At 30.0% G+C, this 23,885-nt stretch overlaps 1 protein-coding gene and 2 non-coding genes across 5 annotated transcripts in view; all 3 read right to left on the minus strand.

The window, feature by feature from the left end:
* Positions 1–867: 867 nt before the first annotated feature.
* Positions 868–23,885, minus strand: part of Nrx-1 (neurexin 1) — a 230,444-nt gene continuing 207,426 nt past the window's right edge. For 2 of the 3 annotated variants that reach the window (XM_072899353.1, XM_072899351.1), the window contains 5 exons: positions 17,115–17,356; positions 16,920–17,043; positions 14,031–14,204; positions 11,956–12,115; positions 868–11,196 (listed from right to left, as the gene is read on the minus strand). In XM_072899353.1, coding sequence (XP_072755454.1) covers positions 10,776–11,196; positions 11,956–12,115; positions 14,031–14,204; positions 16,920–17,043; positions 17,115–17,356 — 1,121 coding nt within the window. In that variant the 3' untranslated portion in view covers positions 868–10,775. The remainder of the gene's footprint in view (positions 11,197–11,955; positions 12,116–14,030; positions 14,205–16,919; positions 17,044–17,114; positions 17,357–23,885) is intronic. The other variant, XM_072899352.1, reaches the window with a different exon arrangement.
* On the minus strand, positions 15,761–15,869 carry LOC140669846 (U6atac minor spliceosomal RNA). The gene has a single exon (XR_012047423.1). It is a non-coding gene; the product is annotated as a U6atac minor spliceosomal RNA (small nuclear RNA).
* Positions 18,060–18,253, minus strand: LOC140669844 (U2 spliceosomal RNA). Its single transcript, XR_012047421.1, has one exon. It is a non-coding gene; the product is annotated as a U2 spliceosomal RNA (small nuclear RNA).

Here is a 23,885-nt window from a genome sequence, read left to right on the forward strand (position 1 = left end):
ATTTTTCAGGAAACTGAGATTAAAATTGTAAAAAAGATTATTTTAGCATAATTTTTACAAAGATATTGTTATCGTTTTCTATATAGATAGGGTGTATGATGTGTTCTAAAAATTTTATATTTTTTATATTTAGTTGAGAAAATTATTATTAGAGCTTTTAATTTATAAAGAATATTAGGTTTAATAATAATTAAAATTAATAAAAACATTGTAATTATATATTGAGTAAATTATATGGTAAGATCGTATTAATATATTCTTTTGTTGTCATATTCGGTGGATTTCATCGAATATGCGGCAAATTGTAAAACATTAAATTTATGTTTTGAAAAATACTTATATATAAATTTCTATAAAAATATGAAATTTTTAATTTATTAATTAATTTTCTATTTTTTTTATAACTCTAACAATTAGATATACTTTTATATGACATACGAAAAATCGATTGATTCCGAAACAGGGGACTATTTTATTATAATTTTTATAATTTTTCCATGCATTTGCATCTTATGAAATAAAGCAATTAATATAGCCAAATAGTGTTTATATCTACACATTAATTTATTAATTATTAAAATGTTTTGGATGTATAAATATTGAATTTTTGAAGAAAGTTATAACAAAGTTTACATTATTATTTGTATTCGTTTATTAGTGCACACAAATTTTGACTAATTTTACTCTGCTCAGAGAATCTTTATTTTTCAATTTCAAGAAAGCGAAATACTTCAAAGTGGCTAAAAGTAAAAAGAGAAACTTTTCGGGACAATATCTCATGTCCTAGATTTCGGGATTAGAATTTTTCGGGACTTTGCATGTCCTCCGAAAAGGATATGCCAAAAGGGATAAAACGAATCTCTCGTGCACAGTTTCAATACTTTATTCATATAATTTCGTAGTTACGTCATTATTCCTATGTATTTACAATGTCTCCGATTTCAGGAAATCTTTGTAATGCGTCAGTACGCGCACTACGATACTCACATGTGTATATGCATGTATATCTGCGTTCCCTCTTTTTCTCTTAACGTGAAAACGTATCGTCTTTGAAGCTGATGAAAAGACTATTTCAATATTTAACTGATATGACAAACTCGTTTCTAAACTTTCCTCCACGTCGCGCTCATGGATCTCTTATATAATAATACGAATGCATTACCCTATCGCTTTTCCTACTGTAAAATCGCATAAATATGAAAAAATAGTCGTTTTACTCAGCTCCGAGCATCTTTTTGCAACTGTAAACTATATACCGGGCGAAATAATAACACGGTAATCACGTGATTGCGAGGCCCAGCTTAAGATATACACCGCTTAAGAATGCAAATGCTAACGAAACGAGACTCTCATTTGCTTGCCTTAACGTGTAAAAAATCTAAATGCACCACATATGCTTATTCCATTTTATTTATATTTCTGGAACAGAAGGGCTGATTTCGATCTTGCGGGACAGTGCTAACGCAATGGTACTTCTTGTGTTGCGCAAAGGAAAAATGAGCTGTCATGGAGATTCAATCAATATTTTATGACGTGCGGAATATATTTGAATATCACCTTCTCGCCTTTTTTTCTTTTTCACAACGACTTGCAGTGCCATTTTACATAACACTCGATTCGATTGATGACAAGGTCTCCCTGATCGGGATCAGCCTATCTTGCACGCGCGTGTATACATCTCTATTATACATACACGTGTCGTAGAAATTCGCAATCAACAGACAACAAAAGTGTGTCTGTTTCTGTGAAACTTCGCACAGAATTCACTTAAATCTAACACGTCTTCTTTAGCTTATTCTTCTTTTTCTTCAGTTTTCGTTTCTTTTCATCTCGCCCACCCGCGAAGATAGTTTACTATCTACCTATAGTGCATTTGTATATGTACGACTGTACAATGTAAAATATAATTCCATCTAACTATAGCAATGCTAAATACAGCTGTATGAATATGAGCATTTATTTTTGTCGTTCTTTGCTCTTATTTCGGGTATTATTCAGATTGTTCGTTAAATAGCGTTGACATTTTGGTAACTTTACGCTTTGCTATATCAACGATAAATAAATATGCATTTCTGTGTAAATCTCTTTACATTTATTTAGCAAATGTTGCAGCAATTTGTTTATCATTTTATACGTGTAAAGTATTATTTTCTTTAACTTCACTTGCTCACACCCATTTTAAAACTACCTTTAAAATTAAAAATATTTATAAAAAACACATTTTACATTATTATATGAGAAGTATAATTCCCATAAATGTAAGAAACAGAGTGTATTTCTTATACATTGTAATGAGAATATTTTTTTGAAATTTTTTATAATAGCAATTTTACACTTTGCGCCCAACAACTTGCTGTAATATTTAATATACGAAAAGAGCTTTGAAATGCATATTTGTGTTTATATAAATGCTATAGCAAAGTTGCAATTACAAAACTCGTGATTAAATCTCATGTGATTCGATATTTCCGTCTTCTTTTTCATGATTTTATGTAGTCGCAAAATTTCTAGCTTCCTTGTCGTAATATGGATAATTGATAGCTTAGGTGAAGCATTCGCTAGAGCCATCAATATTCGAGCAACTTGCTACTTAAATATATACTTGTAATACAAATGTATCAATATTACAATTAATACGTATATGTATGTAGAAAGGACTTTTTCATAGCTAGATCTAATGTGCCTGGTCATGTTTTCATTTTCTTTTGGATTAAACTTTGTTAGGCTACGTATGATATTATCGTATTTTCGAAAAGGATTTGGCATCCCCTTGTTTGTGCGAGCGACGGTGATATAGTGTTTTCTTCGTGATTTCTAATCGCGTCGTCAACTGATTGAGCTATGAAAATGTAGAAAGAAAGAAATTGACTCTCACAGGTCGGATAGCAGACAGAATTCTAAAAGCCAGGAAAATAATAAGAACTTGATCGCGCTGACATCCAGGAATATCGGTTTAGGCTTGCAAGGATTATATTATTCCTTCGCGTAATTAAAATCAATTAAAGTAATGTAAAGAAAAAAAGTGAGAGATTTTCTCTAACTCGTCCTTCCTACATATATACCAGATATGTAATAATATTATGTAATAAATAATAAATTATCATATTAATAACAGTACTTAAAAATAGCAACAAATTTATGTAATATTAATAATCTTGACAAATATCTTGATTAAAACGATATTAATCTAATAATTATAATATTCTGTAACTTTACAGCATGACATTTTTTTCATATTTATTCACAACTTCTTCTTGATTAACATCTGATATCTTAATGAGTTTATAATAAAAAAAATATTGTTAAAGGTAATTATTTTTAACAATATGTCGCGAGCGCATTATAATTTTATTCATTAAATTTTTATATTTGGTTTTTTAATATCTGGATACGTGTGCAATTGTTATGTTCTTTATTGTTAAACTTAAAAATTCTGGGCTTTGTTATTTCTTTTTTAATTAAAAATTTAATATCTTTTCTGTTCTTATGTCTTCGTAAAACGTGTTTATAATATTCAAAGTTCTAGATATATATAATAATTAGATAGAAGCTCCTCACTTTTCATTTATTTTCAGCATTATAAGTATATAAATCTTCTAACATCTGTAATTATTTTGTATGCAGTAGTTTCTTTTTTAAACGACTCCTACATTTGTTTGTCGAAAATATATGAAGAAAGTAAACACGAAAACAATATTCAAGAGAGAATATAAATAATGTTAGGGTATATGTTTAAGATATATACTCATCGATCTCGAATAAATTCAACCGCTCCAGCATTTATTCGCGACATGTTTTTAAATTCGATATAGTGTATAAGTTAGTTATAGTAGAGTAACACACTGCTCACTAAATATATCTTTATAGAAGTTAATTTAGTTTAATATAAACGTTAGTCATCAGAGTACATCGAAGGATATGCAGATAGAGAATCAAAGGGCAGTGATAACAATATGTTTAAATTTCTGTTATAGGTGCTTTCCATTAAGGAAAGAGATTAGGAGAAGGAAAGATTCTGATGAGACGATACTTCGTAGTAGGCATTATTATTCCTTGTTATTGTTATGGAAAGAAGATTCTAATCTAATAGATAATTTTTACAGGAAACATCAGGGATCATCTAAAAACCAGTCGATTATCGAAGCATATGCGAGAATAAAGAAACATTTCTATTTGAATATCGTTGTTATCGATAAAACTATATATCGTTAAAACTGCCCACGCAAAGGTTCAGCCACATAAATATATACAAAATCCACATTAATTTGCTTATTCATACGGATAATTTTGAAAGGTGATACGAGAGATAAATGATTGCGAGTTTGACGAAGACAAGAGAGTTAAAATTTATTATATCTTGTTAAGCGTAATAATTATCCGCGCAAAATGGATTATGATAATCAAATGAAATACTTTTCGTCTCAATGATAAATTTGAATTGTGTAATTAAAGATTAAAGAAGCTTTGTGCGATGCATGGGATTATATGATTGTGCACATAATATTTTATCATTGAATTTATTTTGTCTCGTTAAAGACAATTTACTCATCTCAAATGAAGATATTTAAAATTAAATCTATTTCAATGAATTGAAATTCTTAATTTTGTCAAAATAAATCTGCAAATTTAATTTGAAAAACAAAACAATTGTCATTTAAAATTAAAATGTCAATCGATAGAAGAATCAAATTTTTGAAAAATATCACGATTAATAAATCACTGCTAATAATCAGCGAATTATTAATTGTTTATAAAGTCTTAATTAATTTTAATTTTAATTATGTCAATTATGTTTTCTGAGGATTATTATTATTTCGAGATACGTGCATTATCGACTTGCGATTTTTCAATAATCTCTGAGACAAAAAGTGAAAAAAGAAGCGAAAAAATATTAAAACAGAGTGAGATAAAAAAAACTAAGAGAAACGAGCAATCACGATTTCGAGATCTCGTGAAACAATAAAGAAGGAAGTGCATTATAGAAAGTGGGTCATGATTTATATAATATTTGAAAGCATTTTATAATAATCGTATAATAATCGGACGATTTTTTTTCGCCTTTGATTAATCGTCGAGAAAGACTCTCGATGTGCAAAGTACTATTTCCATTCTCAAATATTAATAATTACATTTTTCATCAAACCATTAGTCATGTATGTCGATTTATTTAGTTATTAAAGTTCAAATACTGAAAGTATAATATACCTAATCCATTTCTATTATTTATGTGACAAATACATGCTGATTTTGAAAACATTTTTATTAGATTTTTATATTAATAATTTAATTTAATAATTTAAACAACAGTTACAATTTTTAAAAGAAAGTTATTAACAGACATTAGTTACATAATAAGTTTTTTCAATCATTTCTTCTGTATATATATATAAATGTATATATGAGACTATATTTTTTATAGAGAATTAGATAAACTTTATTTACAAATTAAGATATTTAAAGATAAAAAAAATTATAAAAACTTTAAGTTTTTTTACCTTGTATAAAATTGAAAACTATATTTAAATAGTGTGCATTTCAATAATATTTAATTATAGTAAATAATTTTTAGTAATAACACAAAATCATTATTTGCATATTTTCCGAGAAATATTTGCTAACAAAATATTGTGAGAAATATTTAAGATGTATTTGTTTTCAAATATCCTGTGATAGTTTATTTATTTCTGGCGTGGAAGAGAACGATTATTTGCATACACACACACACACACACATTCTCTCTCTATTTTTTTTGTTCATTAAAGGTATGTTTCTCTCAGAAATACTTTTTACACATTTTTAATAAAATGAAAGAAAATAGGCGTAAAAAGCATAGAATTAAAAAAATAGACCCCTAAAAGCGAAAAATTGTAATTGAGACAAGATTACCAGGACTTTTGATAGATTGCAAGTAAATCGAGCGGAAGTAACGATTCAGGAACTGAATAAATTGCTACGTTTTAAATTAGCTTAAATGCTAAACCCCATTTTATTATTTATTGCTTCTTTTTTTGCGACAAGTCTCTTTCCGTCACGTCTTTGCGTCACGCAGCTTGTTATTACTATTAACTATATTAATTGTAATAACAAATGTCAGTTACATTAAAATAGTAACAATCTGTCATTCTTTATTTTGTAACAATTATCGTACGTAATAATTACGGAAAATTAAAAATAAATATAATAAATTGTATTTAAAAGCTGGTCACATTTTGCCAGTTATTAATTCTTTTTCTATTTTAATTGTATTTTATATTAAGTATTTTAATGCAAATAGAAATTATCGAGAGTTATTTCGCGAGTAAATAATAAAATAGTTAACAGTTACTTTTTCTTTTTTTATATTTTTGAGCTCCGTTTATAATTCACTACCTTTAATCCTGCAAGCAAATCTTCTGTTCCATAATAATAAATGAAATAATATTAATAATAATAAATGAATAATATTATAAATTGTTTTATCTCTAAATTAAATTTATATGATGTATTACCCTATTAATATTTTGTTTTACTAAATTGTAAATTATTTTTCCGTAAACTATAAGCGTTATATCAATTAATTAGTCAAAGATCAACTATATATACATTAATATAACAATAAATTATAATAATTGGACGAATTATATTTGGTTTTAGTTTATCCCATTGCTCTCATAAATAATTTTAAACTATTACTAATAATATTAATCGTTTTTTATTATTGATTAATTATGTTAACTTAACATTGTATGTGGGGGATGATAAATTATCTTCGAATTTTTAACAAATTTTGTTTAACTTTAGCTTCAATTAAATAGTTTTAAAAGATCTTTATTATCGTCAATTACGTCAATGATTAACTTTGTTAATGATAATACTAAGTTAACAACATACAGCTATATATACAGGATGTCCCAAGGTATTGTTATTTTATTTATAAATTCTTATATCAACCTAAAATTGATTCTTTTTTAATAGAAATGACATATTAATTTAATTCAATCTAATTTAATAATTCTTTTTTGTAACACTAAGAAATTTTAAATATAAAAGTTTGTACAAAAAGTAAACTTTTATTTCACTTAAATTATTAAATTAATCTTACTAAATTACTAAAAAATACAATGTACAAGAATTTCTTAATTACAAAAAAGATAGTATTTAATTAAATTTTCATTAAAAAAAGATAGCTTTAGAATTTATCAAAGAATTTATAGATAAGAAAATATCTAATACCTAAAGCCATCCCGTAAAAACAAGCATATCGCGAATTTCAATCAGAAGGAGACAATGCAACTTGGTAGAAACAACTCGGTGCATTTATGTATCGTCGCGCAATTAATGCTCGACGACATTATACAACGGTCAAACATTACCTAAATCGTACCGACAATACTGCATTCACACCCTGTATTTATGTATATAAGCATATTTGCGTATGCTATAAATCATCTATTCGTTAAGTTTATTTTTTTCTCTCAAATTACTTACAGATACTTTCCATATTTATAAGAGTTACTTACTTAGGGTCACTTACAGCAAATTTCGATTAATTTACGTAACGATTAACTTATCGAATAATGTCTGCAACATTTTTATTAATATTTTAATGCTAATAGAAATAGAATTAACAATTTGTAAATTATCTGGAATATGAAAAAAGAAATTAGAGCAAAGACGAATTATATAGTTAAAATTGTATAGCTAAAAATTTTGCTGTAGACAATTCTACTCAGTTGAATTAATCGCCGATTAAGTTAATTGAAATTTGATTTAAGTGGCCTTTAGATATAATTTTCCGTAAAACACTCGATTGTGAAATATAATTAAACGAGGAATACTGATTATATTCATTAACCAATAATGGACATGTACAATTGTTACTTAAACTATATTTAATATTCACCAATGCAAAGATAAAACTAATGGGTATAGATTTCGGAAATTGTTAAGTTTTTCTAAGCAGTTGATTATATTCGAAAATACAATAAATTACGAAGTAATAATCGGATTGCCTTAAGTAATCTTGTTTTCTTAAATTACTCTATCAATTCTTTTTTTTTAATTATCTAGTTGAATTAATCTAGTCACTATTCATTATTTATATTAAAAAATATACTTTGAAAAAAGTTGAGGCGTAAAGGCTTTAATGGATTCAAAAGATTATGTATTTATGAATTTATATAAAAACAATGGTTTATTTCTAATGTAATTTGACCATGTCACTTAATCTTGTACATGACTGAGCAAGCTATTTTTTTTTGCAGAATATATTTATATCTCTCTTTCAGCATAATATTATTTCAAACATAATATGCTCTTTATTTCTTATAAAACTAATAAAGATCTTCTATGTAAGAGGAAATTTTATTTTTAAAAATCATTCCTTGAAAGTATAATATTATCATTACTTATCTATAATAGTATTTTTAGATTAATGAACAATTATTTTTATAATAATTAAAATGCAAAGATTATGACATTATTTAATAAAATTATTTAACAAAAATCAAAATTTCTTGTTTACAAATATGTTACGATAAAGATTATATATATATGCGTATAATTTATAATAAAAATGTACATGTCTTAATATTCCTCATTAAATATATTTCACACTCAAGTTGTTTAAATGGAACTCTTATGTATTGTGTGTCTTTTGTTTAAAACAGATTTTGATAAAATCTACTTAATTTGTCAAACAATTTCTATAGACGCATAACATAATAAATATATGTGTGTGTATGTGTATGTGTGTATGTCATATACATATATATATATTTTTGTTTTTCTATACAACAATAAATGTGTAAATAGGACAGAATAAGATCATTAGATCACGACATTTTCATCTTCTAACGTTTCACTTCCAACATCATGTTTTTAAGAAGAGCGCGTCGAGAATGGGATATTTTAAGTTTTTGCTACTATAATAAAAACATTATACATATGTGTATAATAGAGACATTCTACACATGTGTATAACAGAAACATTACACATAATACTAGAAACTCAGCTTATCAATATATTAAATTGATCAAAATTTATTCAGAAATATCACATTTTATAGTTTATTTTATTTTATTTCCTAATTTAATATTCCTCATCATTTTTCTTAGAAAAAAAAATTTTTTCTGTAGTATAAATTGTATAATATTTCTGTAAAGATCTTGACTTTATATTTCAAATCTAAATAAATAATATTTATATTCTTGGTATATATTACGAATGAATAAATTAATAAATAAATTAATATAAAATATATTTTTTCTCTAACAAATCATCAATTATTTCAGAACTTTATACTTAACAGCCATAAAATCTTATAGAAATAAACAAGGAAACATTCATGCAATTTTTTAAATTTCTTACTGAAATATTATTATCTAAAAGATCGTACAAATCTCTCGAACAATGACTTATTGTCTAATTCTTAACGAATAGATATACACATAAAATCGTTATATAACTATAAAAATTAATATTATTCTTCAACGCGTTCTTAAGAATCCTGCGCACAAAAGATGTTGGAAGTAAAATTTGCAAAACAATATATAAATAACTTATATTATCGGTGCAAGTTGCTTCCTAGGATCCGTTCATTAATCACTGCTAATATCACCTTCAATGTTTCTTTCTTTAATTAATTAATTCCTACGTTTAATTTCACGATCTTCGCGTTTATTTCCTCCTCTTTGTTTCTCTTCGGAAAGTCTTTCTAGAAAGAGGCAAGAGCCACGTCGCGTTGAACAATGTCTTGCTTGCAGATACTGACTTTTCTCGCCTGCTGCGAATCGTCCTTGTCTGCCTTTAATTATAATACGAATCAAAGGATCGAGCAGCGTCGCAAACGTTATTCGATTGTGGCTCGAAAAAATTCGCGACAAATGAAAACGAAGAAAAGATCCCTTTTCAGGATCTTTTGCGATCGATACTCGATCCTTGCCACATGTCTAAATTTTATCCTGAGATTTTGTGTCGATGGAACAAGAGAAGCGGTGCTAGATCGCTGCTGATCGATATATTTCGCGTTTTATTGGCTCTCTTTACGAGAGCAAGCAAGTTCGAAAGGCTCTTCCAAGTTTGATCTGCCTTAATTTGCATTAGAATTAAAGGGAGTTTCTTTATAATCACGATCGATACTTTGTTATGCTTTTTTCGAAGAATGAATATGTCCTTGCGTCTAAGCATATAGTATATGACCTATCGATTCCAATTTTAAAGCAAGTCTTTAAGAAATCCATTCTCGATCACCGATCAATCTTTCGTGCGCATTAGATCCTTTTCGAAATTGTCGCAGGAGGGTATAAAAGGATTTTAAACACGAAAGGGGATGCTTCTTCAAACATGCCCTTCAGCTGTTTCGGGGATCGCACGCACGATTGTTTCATCGATCTTCTCAGATCTCACGAGGCATCTCCATAAAAATTGTCTACCGCAATAAGCACAGCTCGAGGAAGATTTGCAGAAGAACATTCAATCACTTGCTAGGTTGCGTGTGTATCGATCCTCGGGACAGATCCTTGAAATTCGGGATTCGCGAGATCTGTTTATTATTATAGTACACAATTGTGAGGCAGAAAAAGACTCTCCTCGATAATGTTCGATCAGCGCTCACGTTCTTTTGCACACTCGCGATATCAACGGGGACCGTTTTGCTATGGAAGAGGGATGCCTCTTTTATATATGTATAATTCACGATCTTTCCCAACGATAAAAGGTGAAAGGATGACGAGAGACGCGAGCATTTTTCGGACCTCGATACGTAAAGTAATGTCTTTGTCGTACAGACGATTCTTTACACGTACCACTCTTTAATGTCTATCAGTTCTCGTTTCTTATTAGGTTTACTGCCGTTGGCGCCGTTCTTAAGGGCACCGTTGAAGGGCTGGCCGGAACCTGCAGCGCCCAACAAGGCCGCGTTCGGATCCTGACAGAAGGTCTTCGTTTCATCCACTTTGTAGCTCGTCTCTGGCCGGTTCTTGAACTTGAGGATTATTAATATGATGAGGACTATCGCTATCAGCGCGGCAGCTATGATGCCGATTATGAGCGCGGCATTCTCGGCCGCCTCGGAAGTAATTCGCTTATTGTTGTTGTTTTTGGGCGGAGTGGGCATTGGAGGATACATTGGCGGAGGAGGTGGTGGCGGCGGTTCCGTCATCTCCGTCGTCGTTGACTGCGTCGTCACGGTCGTCGATCGATGCGTCACGACGCTGCTGCAAGGTATAACGAATAATATATGTTAAATCATTGTTTATTGTTTGTTTAATTATTACCTCTAATTAATCTCTTATAGAGTAAATAACGATTTTCTTATCATTAGACACAGAACAGTTGCATCAGTTAGTAAGACTGTTTTTATTCTAGAAAATTAATATAATGTTTCGTGCTTTTTATGGCATTTAGCCAAATCAAATTTCTGATTAAATTATTTTTCTTATCTTTTTCTTCTTGCAAACAATATGTAATTTAAAAAAAAAACATTTGTTAAAAAAATTTTATTTAATTATTCAAAATTTATAGAATTTTTAAATATAGGTTTTATGTAAGTATACATATTCTTTTTTTCTTTTATTCTTCTCTTTCTCTCTCTTTCTCTCTCTCTCTCTCTCTTATATATAATATTTTAATTATTTTATCAATTTAGGTTTGCTTTGTCGATATCATCTATAATATAAAATAGATTTTTTTATTGAAAGAGATTTTCCACTGCAACATTTCTCTAACGTACAACAGATTTTTTGAAAAATTTTTTTATATAAATATCTGTCAATAATTAATTAACAAAAAATAATGCAGACCGTATGGTTCACAAGTCTTGATAGTTCTAAGAAAATGCAGAGTTGGGCGATTTTGCGGTCACAAAACGTCTTGTTATCCCTGATTACTAATCAATAGCGAATAGTCAATAATTATAATAGAAACGACATTATGTAGGTTCAATTGTGGATGTGGATCCTGACAGACGCACGCACCTGCCATGGCTGGTCTCGAGGTCTGTGGTTGACACATTGTATTGGACGGAGACGGTGACGACGTCGCGGCTTAACGTTGTCGACGATGCCGACGACGTCTGTGTGCTGATATGGCTCGTCGAGTACTCCCGAGGCGTCGTGTACGTCACCGAGCTGATATCTGTGAGAATGAACAGAAGAAAAAAAGTACGTCAGGGGGGGGTTGTAATTTCACCTTGTTGTATCGCATTTGCGATTCGCGCAGAGGGGATGATCCGGGTGATGTAGAAGGGGGATGGAGAGCAGTAGGAAGGCATGGAAGTAAGAGGGATGATCGGGATATGAAACGTGGAGGCGGCACAATATTTACGCGTGCGTAGGCCTGCAATATTCACGCGTGCGTAAGCAGGAACGTTGCGAAACGAACGGCCGAGAGCCGAGGGCACCAGGAGCGTATATATTATACATTTTGAACGAGACGCCCACGCACGAGTAACGCAACATGTTTCTGAAGTTTTGAATGTCATTGAATGTAAATAATATTTCGTATTTTGCGTCGTAATTTACAAGTTAAGATTCTAGAGATGCTAAATACTGCCGCAGCAGTAAGCTCTTAAAAACACCTGTGAATATTCTCACCAGGAAACAATAATTAAATATCTTTAATTTTAACATATGTACACACGTGATTTTTTAAATATTTATATATTTAATTCTCTGTATTTTCTAACAAAAAAGAATGACTTAAAGCAAGAATTATTTTGTTAAGATACTTCTCAATAACGTAAAGTCTTTTAGATGTGTGCTATATAAATACATTTGTAGAAGAAAAAGAAATTACGCATATTATAATAAACATTTTGTTGTCTATAATAAATAAGCTCCTTATGAAAATTTTCCATTATTTTAAACAGTACAGAATATATTTTAAAATTTAAATTATGTTTTTATATTATATATAGAGCTTCGCGCCTGTATATTGATTTCCAGCCATTCCTTCTTGCACGATTACATACATACTATACATATACTTTTTAAAAAAGACATACTCTTTTACAATCACGCATGAAAAATTTAAATTATGCAGGTATGTACAAAAATGCAACGGAGAATATTTCAGCTAAAGTCTCAAACGCGAGAAAATGTCTCGGAGTTTAAATTCGCTTTTATACGGTTCTATGCTCGGATAAAATTAAGGACAGTATCTCATTTCATGCTAAGATGAGGAGAGTATTGCCACTGAAAAGCATTTCGTTCTCGTAGCAGAATAGTGCCATTTTCACAGTGGGCGAAGATAGGTACGCACGTCACAGAAAGTTGTCTGGACTAGACGCCCACGTTATAGTCTTGTAATGAGAAAGACTCTTCATTTAAAGCTGATGGACAAGAACCATAAGATCGATCGATGTTCTCGCGGCAGTTAATTAGTATTCGTTTTCGATTTAAATTTTTTAATTTAGAAGTGTTCCATGTTGTCTTATGCCTGTCTAATTTTAGGAGAATGGGGGAGGGAAGGGGATATATGTCAGTATGATTTAAGAAATGTATTAGATAGATCTGATATTTTTATAATTATAATTTCCGATATCTAGCTGATATCTTTATATTAAATTTCTTTAAAAAAGATATCAAAATTATTAAAATGTGTATACTAATAATTATAAAAGACGATGTTTATACTTTAAAAATGAACCGTAAAAATATTTGTTTAATAATTTCCGAGATAGAACTATAGGGTATTATCTTATATTCATAGATTTTAAATATATTTAGAAAAGTAATTATTTTTCGAGATTTTTATTTTGGCACTTGTTAAATATTCTTGTGTCACGTTATTTGTACAAAAACTATTTTCAAATGCATATTTATGTAAAAAATAAAGATTATATATAACTTTTCATAGCATATATTTTTCATTATTAAAAATATGCAAATTTTTTGTGATAGAAATAAGGTCTTTATACCTATAGTATATTATCATTTTTAGATTTAAAACTGCAGAATTTGTGAGCTATTGCGTTTTACACTTTAGTATAAATTGGAGAAAAAGTGAGTTTAAGAATATATCAAACAGAACAATGTTCTGGAATACGGACCGGTGGACGAGGTGACAAAAATCTCTTCCGTTGTTCTGGAGTCACCTGAGCCCTCCTCGCAGTCTTCCTCATCGTCACAAGATATTTTCACTTGCATATTTTCCTTGTGAAGCTTTGGCCTTAATGTTGTCGGTAATCGCGTAGGAGCTACGTATACTGGCGTGATGATGTCATCTAGAAATAAAAGCGGTATAATTATCAAGATGTATGAGGTCACGTGAATAATGTATAAAATACTACGTGATTTAGTTTGATATAAAATCTCCTATCGTGCAATGTCCAGTATTCATGCTTAGTTGATTATAGCAAATTATTTTTATCTAATTCTATTAAAATTTGTGTTTTTATTGTGTTATAAAAATCAAATAAGAATTACAGATAATAATTATTAAATGATATTAAATATTCAATAATTATTAAATGATATTAAATATTCAATAATTATTAAATTATTAGATTGATTATTTTAAAAATAAAAGATTATAGTAGTACAAGTCAATTAATATAAACTTTCTTGAGAAATGAATTCAAACTGAATCGCACAGAAATCTTTCGTGCGAGGCAATCAGATGTTTGGTTATCGTGTCTCATTAAGATGTCGCTATTAATTTAGTTTTTAGTCAGTCAAAGAAGATTTTGGAGCGGGGCCTCAGTCTGTTGCAAGAGGTTTGCAGGAAGGTGAAAGGAGGGGCTGCCAGGCTTATCTCCAGCTGGCGATCCTAAATATGTAAATGAATCGAAGATACAACCGGGCGAGCATGAAGACGAAAAGGTGGCATGCCATGCGATGTGCGTGCCTGAGTGTGTATGTGTGCGTGCGAGCACACGCATGTTGGAGGAAATCGATGTACAGTGATGTCCCTAAGAGGAATTTGGAGACAAAGACTTTTTACAATCATTCTCTTTTAAATAGTTTTCTTCAATTTCTAATATAATCTTTAAACATAACATTTTTTAAAACGTAATTTTTAGTAATTAAAACAATTTGAAAATTAACACCTACAGTGAATAAATGCATGTATATATACAATTATTTTATTAATTAAATATTTATATAATTAATATTTTTTTCTATGTCTCGTTTCATATCAACGTGGTACATATTTTATTATCATCTGTCTTTATTTATTATATGTATATACATATAAATTTGTTAATGCTAATGTTGGGAAAGTTTTAAATGTTAATTATTCTCAAGCACATTTCTAGTTTATATAGAATAGTCTACATATTTTTTAATAATTTTTTAGACATTGTTATTGACATTTATGTGATAATCGATCGATAAGATAAAGTAAAAAAAATATTAAATTTAATCGATGAAATTAAAAAATAGAATATCATAGCTTATAATTAAGCAAATTTTATTGTTATATTACTAAATAACAAAAAAAATATTTTAGTAAGTGTCGCCAAATGACGACGCTTCATACCAACGTGTGATACATATTTTATTATCATCTCTCTTTATTTATTATAATACATATAAATCTGTTAATGCTAATGTAGAGAAAGTTTTAAATGTTAATTATTCTGAAGCACATTTCTAGTTTATATAGAATAGTCTACATATTTTTTAATAATTTTTTAGACATTGTTATTGACATTTATGTGATAATCGATCGATAAGATAAAGTAAAAAAGATATTAAATTTAATCGATAAAATTAAAAAATAGAATATCATAGCTTATAATTAATCAAATTTTATTGTTGTATTACTAAATAACAAAAAAAATGTTTTGGTAAGAGTCGCCAAATGACGACAGTGCCTTACCAAGTACATATGTTGTCCGTCCTTGTCTAGGGGAGTGCTAAACATCTCTCCTTTCATACAACACGCTCGAAATCGATAGCTCCGTTCTTATATACGGAACGAACGGTTCACAAGCGCATTCGAGAAAGCTGTTTTTCGTAAATAATTTCTAAACTAATAATTTTATTGCAAAACTGTAAAGGGAAAATTTTGTTGTTAACGTTATAACGCATCTTTCTGTATAAATTTTATCTTCATACATGTAGATTTAACATATACTATATAAGACATACACTATTATATAATTACTATTATATAATTAAAATAGTTATTTTTACATTAATTTTTCAAATTCAATCTTTTATTACTTAGACTTATATTTTCTGCGGATTTAACTTTATGGTATTTATATTTCAATTAACCGATCGAATGCTTTAAAGCTGAACATTGAGATAATAATATTTATATACTGTAATATATACATTAAATATATTTTTTATATAATTTTAGAAAAAGTTTTTATGTTCAATGTGTGACAAAAATTTGCAAGATAATTCTATATATATAGAAAGATTTGTCACAATAAATAACAAACTTGCTAAAATAATGTCTTAAATATTTTTGAAGTTTAATAATAAAGTTGTTACTCTTATTTGTTAGAAAAGATAAAATTAAACTATTAATTTTTATACATTACATTAAGATGTGACTGTATAGAGAAAAAAAGGAGTTAAAGTAGGAAATGATGGAAATAGAGAGAGAGAAAACCTGGAAGATATACAAGTATGCGTGTGTATGTTAATGTGAAAAAATGTAAGAGATTAAAAATCGAGAGAAATAAAAAATCTCAGAAAAATTAAAAAATATTAAAATTAAAAAATGCATTTTTGAGAAACATATTTAAAAAGAAAACTCTTTACGATGCTCATACATATAAAATATAACCATTGACAAAATACTTTCTTATAAATAAAGTCTGTAGATGAAACATTACATCGGTGAAACTATGCGGAAGATTATAATGATATTTATTAATAGATGGTGATGTTACAAAATAAACGCGCGTGGGGGTAAGAAATTGGCTCGCAAACAGAAGTGCAGATTTATTACTTACGCTCTCGGAAATGTTACTTACACTTACCGGAACCAGATTCGTAGATTGGGGTGCATTCCTCGTCCTCGTCATCGCCAGCGCAACCACTTCCGGCACCAGAGAATATAAGATCATCTACGACGCCGGGAAAACCGGATGCAGGCGTCTATGTATACATATCAAATTATATAATTATAATGCTATTAAGTTTATTAAGGAAATTAAGCGATTTACTACCTGTTGCATTCTTTGTAAAGGCGCGGCCCGATCGAGGAGACTTCCGGCCGGCAAGAGCTGCGCGTCTCCTCTAGTTATAACTTTACCATCTTTGGCTGCCGCCAACTCTAAGATTTTTACACCATTAAAGACCAAACCGGCTATTACGCCTAAGAATGGCCGCTCCACTCTGCCCTTGCTGCGATTCCATTTACCGCCTACTTGAATAGTAGACTGGCTGTTGAACACTGTCAGCTGATGACCTGTCAAAGAATAAATTTAAATTTATTCTTGTCCCGGACGTTTTCATTCTATATTATTATCGCCAATTTTTTTATTAAAAAACTTGTACATATATAAATATTTTTTATATGTAAAAAGATATCTTTTCTTCTCTTTTCTTTCTTTTTCTTTTATTAAAACTTAAGAAAAATGATTTGGATAAAAATATATTAATTATAGTTTAGTTGATTACGAATATATTAGATAAGGCATTTATTTTGTTTATGCTATTAATTCGAAATGATATTTTTCAGATAGATTCTTTATTGAATTTATGTTTTGATTTACGCCTGTCTCAAACACATTTGATTTATTACCCAAAAGGTGTCGAAATATTTCTTGAGAGAGAGATCCATGTAAAAATGTTTGAAATCTATGTGTAATGCTTCATGTATGTATGGTACATAATTAAAAATATAAATATCGTTAATGAAACTTATTTAAAGAAATAATATTTTTCCTTTTCTTTCTTTCAGTTATAACTATAAAACAGCATCCTACGACAATTTATTCCGGCACATAAAATAATCCAAATACAATAATCAAAGATTAAAATTTACTGTCTGCCATGTGGTATTGTTATATTCATTGTTTTGACCACGAATTAAAAAAGATATTTAATTCGACTATTAAATACGGCTATTTTAAGCGAATCTGCAAAGGAATATATTTATTTTTAGAATTATTTATTAGGCCAACTCCGACGTCACTGCAATGTCAGGTCGACCCATGGTAGGGACGGAGCAAGCTCCAGTCTCCCACCTCATTACAAAAATCGCATTAATACTCTGAATCCCCAGTGGGGATTATATCAGATATTAAGCTGATAAGAACAGATACTACACATTTGATCTTAGCTCAAAGAGCCGAGAAGCGATGCTAATTCGTCCGTCTCCACACTTTATATACACATGCTGATGGAAACTTGAATACGAGAAAATGCGCCACGTTGTGATGAACGAGCGAACTACCGAAGAACGGTCGATTCGGCTGTCTCTTTCGCACTGTGTGTGGACTCCGATTCCCCTTCTCATTCATACTTGAGAGTACGTGGCTCTATATTTACTTATACATATATGTATGTGCATACATACGGTGCAAATTCGTGTTTTTTAATATATATGTATTCCGGTTTTTTCTGCTTTCGCTGATGATTACAATTTACACGTGCTTAACAGTTGACACTCGCGCTGATCAGGCATAGTCAGTCCACCAGCATGGCATAAAAATGCAGCTGGTACACTCGACACATTAGCGTTTCCTCGTGTAAGAGACGGTACCGAGCGATGACAGGTAGATATGCCGTCACGTGTATATGACACCCGTATCCCGAATTAGCTTGCTCGGTCAAGCCGTCCGAGTTCTTTCTCGTATCGAGATAAGGATGTCATTGACGCCGCATTCCGATCTGAAGAAGTCCAATAAACTGTATCACTTTACTAGGAGAGCATAAGTATGTCGGGTGTGGCCCCGTACGTGCCAACTGACACCGGTCGAATAAGCGTCGAGCCGAATCTAAATGTGGAACCACAATCCTCGTGATCTTGTCGAGAATCGAAATTAGCAATCGTAAAATCAAATCAAAATAATAATATCGTTATTTCTATTGATTTGTCCTATGTTAATATCTCGGCAAAAATCTATTTTAATATCCTAACATCAATATTAACATTTCGTTTAAGAAAGTTTTTGTAAGAAAAAAATACAGTTTTAATATTTGTATAAAGTAATGTTATAGCTGTTGTGTGTCTATAAATGAAATTTGATTTAATAATATATGAAATTTGTTTTAAAATTGACGAGGATAAATTTTATTATATTTTAGTATAATTTTAATATGTATTCAAAGATTGGAAACACAAAACTCCGAGATTTCAAAGTGTAATTAGCTCTTTTACATAATCTAAATTGATAAGTAAACTGACAGGGAAGTATGTTGCACTGGGAGGTGCCGAATCCAAAATTGGGTTAAGCTGTCATGTTTATGATTAGAGAAGTAGCACATTCGGCTAAAGTGAATCAACAGACAAAAATGTATCTGCATATTTATATTTTGCAGCTGTATATATATATATATATATATAAAATAAAATAAAGATTCTATTACAGATATTTTGCTGCGTATAAATGATGTCTTAAACTTTTTCTGAATTTGTTTTAATTTAAATGAATCGAATCTATATTTTTATTCATAATTAATTGTTTATTATCAATATTTATGTTAAAAATTTAAATATAACAAAATCGTTTAGCGGTATTAATAAATGGTCAAACAATCAAACAATTATGCAAAATAAAGATTGCTGTGATGGAGAATATTAATAAAATCTGTAGAAAGAAATAAAATAAACGTATTTTAATCAGAATCATAGATGAAAAAAGATAACATTTTATTTATAAATATTATAATTTAAATTTTCAAATCGTAGACAACCAGGATCGCGTAATCAAATGTGGAATCAATTTCCTCAATTTCCGAATTTTTATTCAAAAAGGCCGAATTTCAAACGAGTCTCACGGATGCGAATTGGGAACCGTCTGGTTTCACATCGGTTTTATGGGAACGTCGAGAGTGCTGGGTATGGGAAACGTCGATGATTCCCAGGCGATGGTAGCGACGTTTCTCTCGCATACGATGTGAACAGCGAATGTAAACGTGTCGCACGTGCACGTATATTTAAGAAGACCGGCTTGTCCGGTTGTAACATGAGATAAATGTGTAATGCGGAAACTACAGGCTCATTTCAATCGTCGCCAAATCGTTTATCTTATACTATTTTACAGATTTGAACAGATGTAAAAAAATAATAATAACATAAGCATTTTATTATTCTCTCAAATACTGTTGATAAGATATTAAAGCAATGTAATATGCAGTTAAGATAAGAAAAATTACATGTTACTTATTTTATCGAAATATTTATTATGATATAGACATGCAAACATGTAAAAATAATAAAGATCAAATTGCAAATTAAATTGCAGCTTGTGAACTTGTATTTTGCCATTGATGAAGTGCATCAATCAGAAGATTTGTCTCGTCTCGATCGTCTTTGATTAGTAGTAGCATGTTATCACTGCATCAAAATTAATTACTGCCGAGCCATTAATCACATCTTCATTTATGTACCGGTTGACGATGAATAATGAGCCAGGGAAATCATTTTCGTACACATTCGCTAAACTAACGAGACTCGGTTAATTACGGCTCTCTTCCAAGATTAGAAAACTCTTTTCCAATATCCAAAGGAAATTCGAATCTCTCGAACCTTTTTGTAGCAAAAAAGTTTATAATCAATTAAATGACAAAAGAGATCATATGATATGTTTGACTTTTTAAATGTATCTTACAATTGTCAAACGCACATATATATATATATATATATATATATATATATATATATATATATAATTTCTTACAATTTCTAAAATCTATTATTCCCTGGGAATAACAATAAGTTACAAATACTTTTATTCTTTAAATCTATAATATAAATAAGCTCTCCATAAAAATCAAAAATTGGTAATCATAGGCTTTGGAGAGCTGATGACATTAATAAATTAAAAATTCTTACGTAAAAATATTAATACGTAAGAATTTTTAATTTATTAATGTCATCAGCTCTCCAAAGCCTATGATTACCAATTTTTCATTTTTATTCTTTCATTTTACTCGAATTTTTCTTTATAGATTTTTCATGTGAGAATTTTCGGACTTCTATACATGTATGTAAGATATTCCTCCTTGCTTTCATGTTTCTATCTTTAGCTAACAAGAGCAATAAGCGAGAAGACGCCGCGGGAATCGGCGTTCTCGACCGGTCGCCGAGAATCCTGTCTGGTAGGTTTAGAACGACCTTGAAATTCCAAGGCTGTTCCTAGCACGAGCGCAGCTTAGACCAACTACCATCTCACGATGTTCGCCTGGTTCTTCTAAACACGTAACTTAGAGTGATGCTAACCTGTCTGCGATGATTCGAGCTTATCGCGCTCATTATCGTCAAATATATTATTAGTATGTTATTATTAGCACATATTATAACTTGCGGAGTCGAGAAAAAAAAGACAAAAACGATTACTTTTTACATTCTTGTTTTATCTTTATGCATTGCAGACTGTGAGCGATCAAAATTTTATAAAAATATATTGATAAAGAAAAACATTTAATTTAGCACAGTTTAAAGTAGAAAAAAATGTTTTTTCGCGAAAATAACTGCATAAAATATATATGCTAGGAATAATATAAGAGCACTTTTATTAAATAATATCTCAAGATTAATTATTTACTAAATTGAACATTTATTAATTAATTTAAGCTTTATTTTATTATATCAGTCTCTAATTTTAAAAGAAATATTATTTTAAAAATGCGTTCGAACAAAATCAATCCGTGCTAGAAGTACATTTTGACCTTTTTTATCAAAAAAAAAAAAAAAAAGGTAAAGACAGAAAAGATTCATTCGTTTTTACGTATAATATATCTTTTAATATAGATCCCATAGGTCGTTTCTTGTCGTATGTTTCTCAGGCCGTTTCATGTCACAGCGTAGGTGTGGCTGGGACCATAAAATCATCAATGTCAGGTTTAAATCGGGAGTCTAAAAAACGTTTCTAGAGGCAAGGGATTCGGAAATCGTGAGAAGAAAGTCTCACTGCGTGGTTTCGGTATAGTCCTCGTTCTATCGGCTTTCCCATGACGCCGATACAAAAAAATAATAAGATTTCGGAGGCGCGACTCAACGGCGAGATTCGAGCGTGAGAAGATGTTGAACTTGGGGCTGAAATCGTCACTTCTTGTAACAGGCATGTATCAATATGCAAGAGCGATTCTCGTGTCGTGTCCTTTAAAAGGTTCTTTAAGCTTTTACCTGCAAATATCGTATAAATATGTAGAATGATTTATTAGCGATAAGTTTATGTAGCGAAGAAAACAAATCGCAGGTATAGAATAAAATCTTATTTGCGCGAGACTTTGTTCCTGAGATAATCTGCTTTGAAACCTATATAATTCTCTTTCATCATTTCGAGTTAAATAATTTCTAAATATCTTACGATAAATCTATAAATTATTATCTATAATATTATTCGAGATCTTAATAGTAATTATCTAAATACAACCTCTCCATGGATAATCTGCACGAACAGTCCTACAGAAATGATTGCGAGAATTAAATCCTGGAGAGAAAATTTACTAATTAAATGGACCTATATGCAAGATGTTTTAATCTCATAATATTAATTTTGTTGGGCGTATCAAATGACATAGAGATTTTATTTTGAAAGATTACGAAATCCGTATGTCATTCACATACGGATTTATATAGATCGTCTAAAATAGGCGTGACAATTCGAGAACATATCTGTACCCTCCTGACAGAGCGGCGATCTAAAGAGAACGACGTCGCGCACGCTTCCCGCGTTTTCTCACGAATTCCAGACGCAGGCTGATTCCCACAGGCTGGTCCCAGACAACGTGGGACACCATCCCTGAGGCCAACCAAGCGATCTGGTTCGGTAGTAGGCTTGTAGACGAGCGAAAGAGTTTTCGCGGCGATTCGCAGCTTGCGTGTTGTAATTATTTATCGAATAAATTGATCTCATTCGAATTTAAGATAAAATTACAAAAAAGATGTAACTTATATACAGCAAACAACACATCAATTTTTTTTCTTTTTGCCCAATGAGACAAGGCTATTTCCCGTTATTTTTCGTGAACCGGAGATCGTCATTCGGCGACGATACAATCAGCTTCGTCGAGCCGTACAATTAGAAGTCAGAGAGGAATGGATCATGATAAGGGTCAAGTTTTACGACGGGGCATTCAATTCGAAAGGTCGGCGATCTTCGACACGGGGGGTTAAACGGCTTAAAATGACCAGTACTCGGACGAAGAGAAGATGAAAAAGAAAGACGGTGGAAGGAAGATAAAGCAACATCCTGGGACAAGGCTGCCTCTTCTTAAGCCAATTAAATTGTTCCCACGGGATCGCACCGTGGGAGAGTCTCTCCAGGAACGCGAGAATACGAGACTGGGGACTGCCAGGACTTCATCCGCTCTCAGGAAGTCTTCCCGGATCTGAATACTTATTTACTTGAGATTTTGAATTATTTTTCTTATCTTATAAATATTAACTAAATAACTGATTAATTATTTCTCGATAAATCTCTTTGAAATCCCTTTAAATTATTATTAAATAGTAAATTAATAAATTAATATGTATCTTATCTTTTAAATACATAAATATTTTAAAAATAAATTATAAATAAATATTAAATACTGTTTGAATTTTTTGTGAAATATAAAAATATAATTATATGTATTATTTATTCATTAAATATTCAAGAAATAATGAACAAAGTTAAACTCATATATTAATATGTAGTTTCATACATATCCTGTTAAGAGAGTGAAATATTTGATTTCTTTTTATTAAGTACATTCTTTTAATATGTTAATGGACAGGATGCGCTCTATATTGCAAATGTACATATATACATATATTCTTCAAA

Source organism: Anoplolepis gracilipes, chromosome 9, assembly GCF_047496725.1.
Source record: "Anoplolepis gracilipes chromosome 9, ASM4749672v1, whole genome shotgun sequence".
In the NCBI taxonomy this organism is placed as follows: Eukaryota; Metazoa; Arthropoda; class Insecta; order Hymenoptera; family Formicidae; genus Anoplolepis; species Anoplolepis gracilipes.